A 1,548-nucleotide genomic window follows, 5' to 3' on the forward strand; every position below is an offset into this window, starting at 1 on the left:
TAGGAGTCCCCAGACCTGAGGATTTCACTATATGGAGCAACAGTATTTTGTGTATTTCAGTGCTATTTATCACTGGGTTTATTTGCACATTTAACTGTACACTTTTTGTCACTTTGCGCCACGAGCACTTTCTGGTTTAGGTTGTTAAGCTGCGGTTTGGGGAAACCGCCGGTGTTCAGGCCGCAGCGTGACTTAATCACTATATTTGTTGCGCTTTAAGTTTTTGCTTCAGTGAGAGACCTTTGCATTTCCCTGAAAGTTTCTTGCCTAGTTTGCTGCAATGTGTATTACACCGCACTCATAGCACACGTTTCTTTATCTCCCAGGCCCCTATGACCCTGGAGCAAAGTGTGGGCAGCATGATGAACTTGTTCGCCAAACTGTCTGCGGAACAAAATGGACACTATGTGGATTGGAAAGGAGATACGATCCCATACTGAACGCCATACATATCAGCAAACATCTTTCAGTAACAATGTGTAACCCCTTACGCACCACATACATGCTACACTTCCCCTCACCTGACTATATGGATTGTATTGTTTTATATTTTCTCTATGTAATGAAATTCAAAGGTCACAGTATACAATCAGTAGTTTGGGGGGAGAGGGGGAGAACGAGAGGGTGGAGAGAGAGGGGGGGAGAGAGAGAGGGGGTGGAGAGAGAGAGAGGGGGGGGGAGAGAGGGGGGAGGGAGAGGGGGGGAGAGAGAGAGGGGGGAGAGAGAGAGAGAGAGAGGGGGGAGAGAGAGGGGGGAGAGAGAGGGGGGGAGAGAGAGAGGGTGAGATAGAGGGGGGGAGAGAGAGAGGGGGGAGAGAGAGAGAGGGGGGAGAGAGAGAGGTGGGAGATAGTGGGGGGGAGAGACATGAGCATAAAAAAAGAGGTCATCTGGGATATGTAAAGTACCTTTAAATGACTCCTATTAGCACATCTCCCAAGTATCTCAGGTGAGCGCCTCTTTGTGCACAGATGTCTCTCCACGTGTTGTGTGAGGGGATGTCTGTCTGTCTGTCATAACTCTTCGTCCTATAGGATGCTCCCTTCTCTGTGGTGCGCACCACAAGATAATAAATTGCTCGAAATCTGATAATAATTTAATAATTCACTTTTATTAAAACGTGTTACGAAAAATACTGTACCTTATAATAGGGTAGGTCTATATCAGGGGGGCGCAAACTTTTTTCCTTGCGCCCCCCCCCTGTCGGCAATCCCCTCCCTCCCGCGCCCCCCTAGTCCCCACTTACGTGCGCTCCAGCGTCATGACGGCACGTTGCCATAGCAACGTGACATCACATGACCTTGCGGCATCATTTTGACTCCGCGTTGCCATGGCGACGCAGGAAGGAAGCCGCCGGAGCCTAGGTAAGTAAGGTTTATAGAGGCCCTGCAGCTCCCATGGCACTTAATTTAAGTTCCTTCGGAAGCGCGCGGGGCCTCTGTAAACCCCGCGCCCCCCCGTCGGCTGTCTCGCGCCCCCCTGGGGGTCGCGCCCCCCAGTTTGCGCACCGCTGGTCTATATCATGACCATCATATAACAAATACACCAGAA

The 1,548-nt window shown here is 50.5% G+C and overlaps 1 protein-coding gene across 1 annotated transcript in view; it reads left to right on the forward strand.

Annotated features, from left to right (window-relative positions):
* Positions 1-624, forward strand: part of LOC142470098 (C-signal-like) — a 16,415-nt gene extending 15,791 nt beyond the window's left edge. Inside the window, exon 6 of the mRNA XM_075577034.1 lies at positions 327-624. Coding sequence (XP_075433149.1) covers positions 327-440 — 114 coding nt within the window. The 3' untranslated portion in view covers positions 441-624. The remainder of the gene's footprint in view (positions 1-326) is intronic.
* Positions 625-1,548: the final 924 nt, after the last annotated feature.

Source organism: Ascaphus truei, chromosome 19 (genome assembly GCF_040206685.1).
Source record: "Ascaphus truei isolate aAscTru1 chromosome 19, aAscTru1.hap1, whole genome shotgun sequence".
Lineage (NCBI taxonomy): Eukaryota > Metazoa > Chordata > Amphibia > Anura > Ascaphidae > Ascaphus > Ascaphus truei.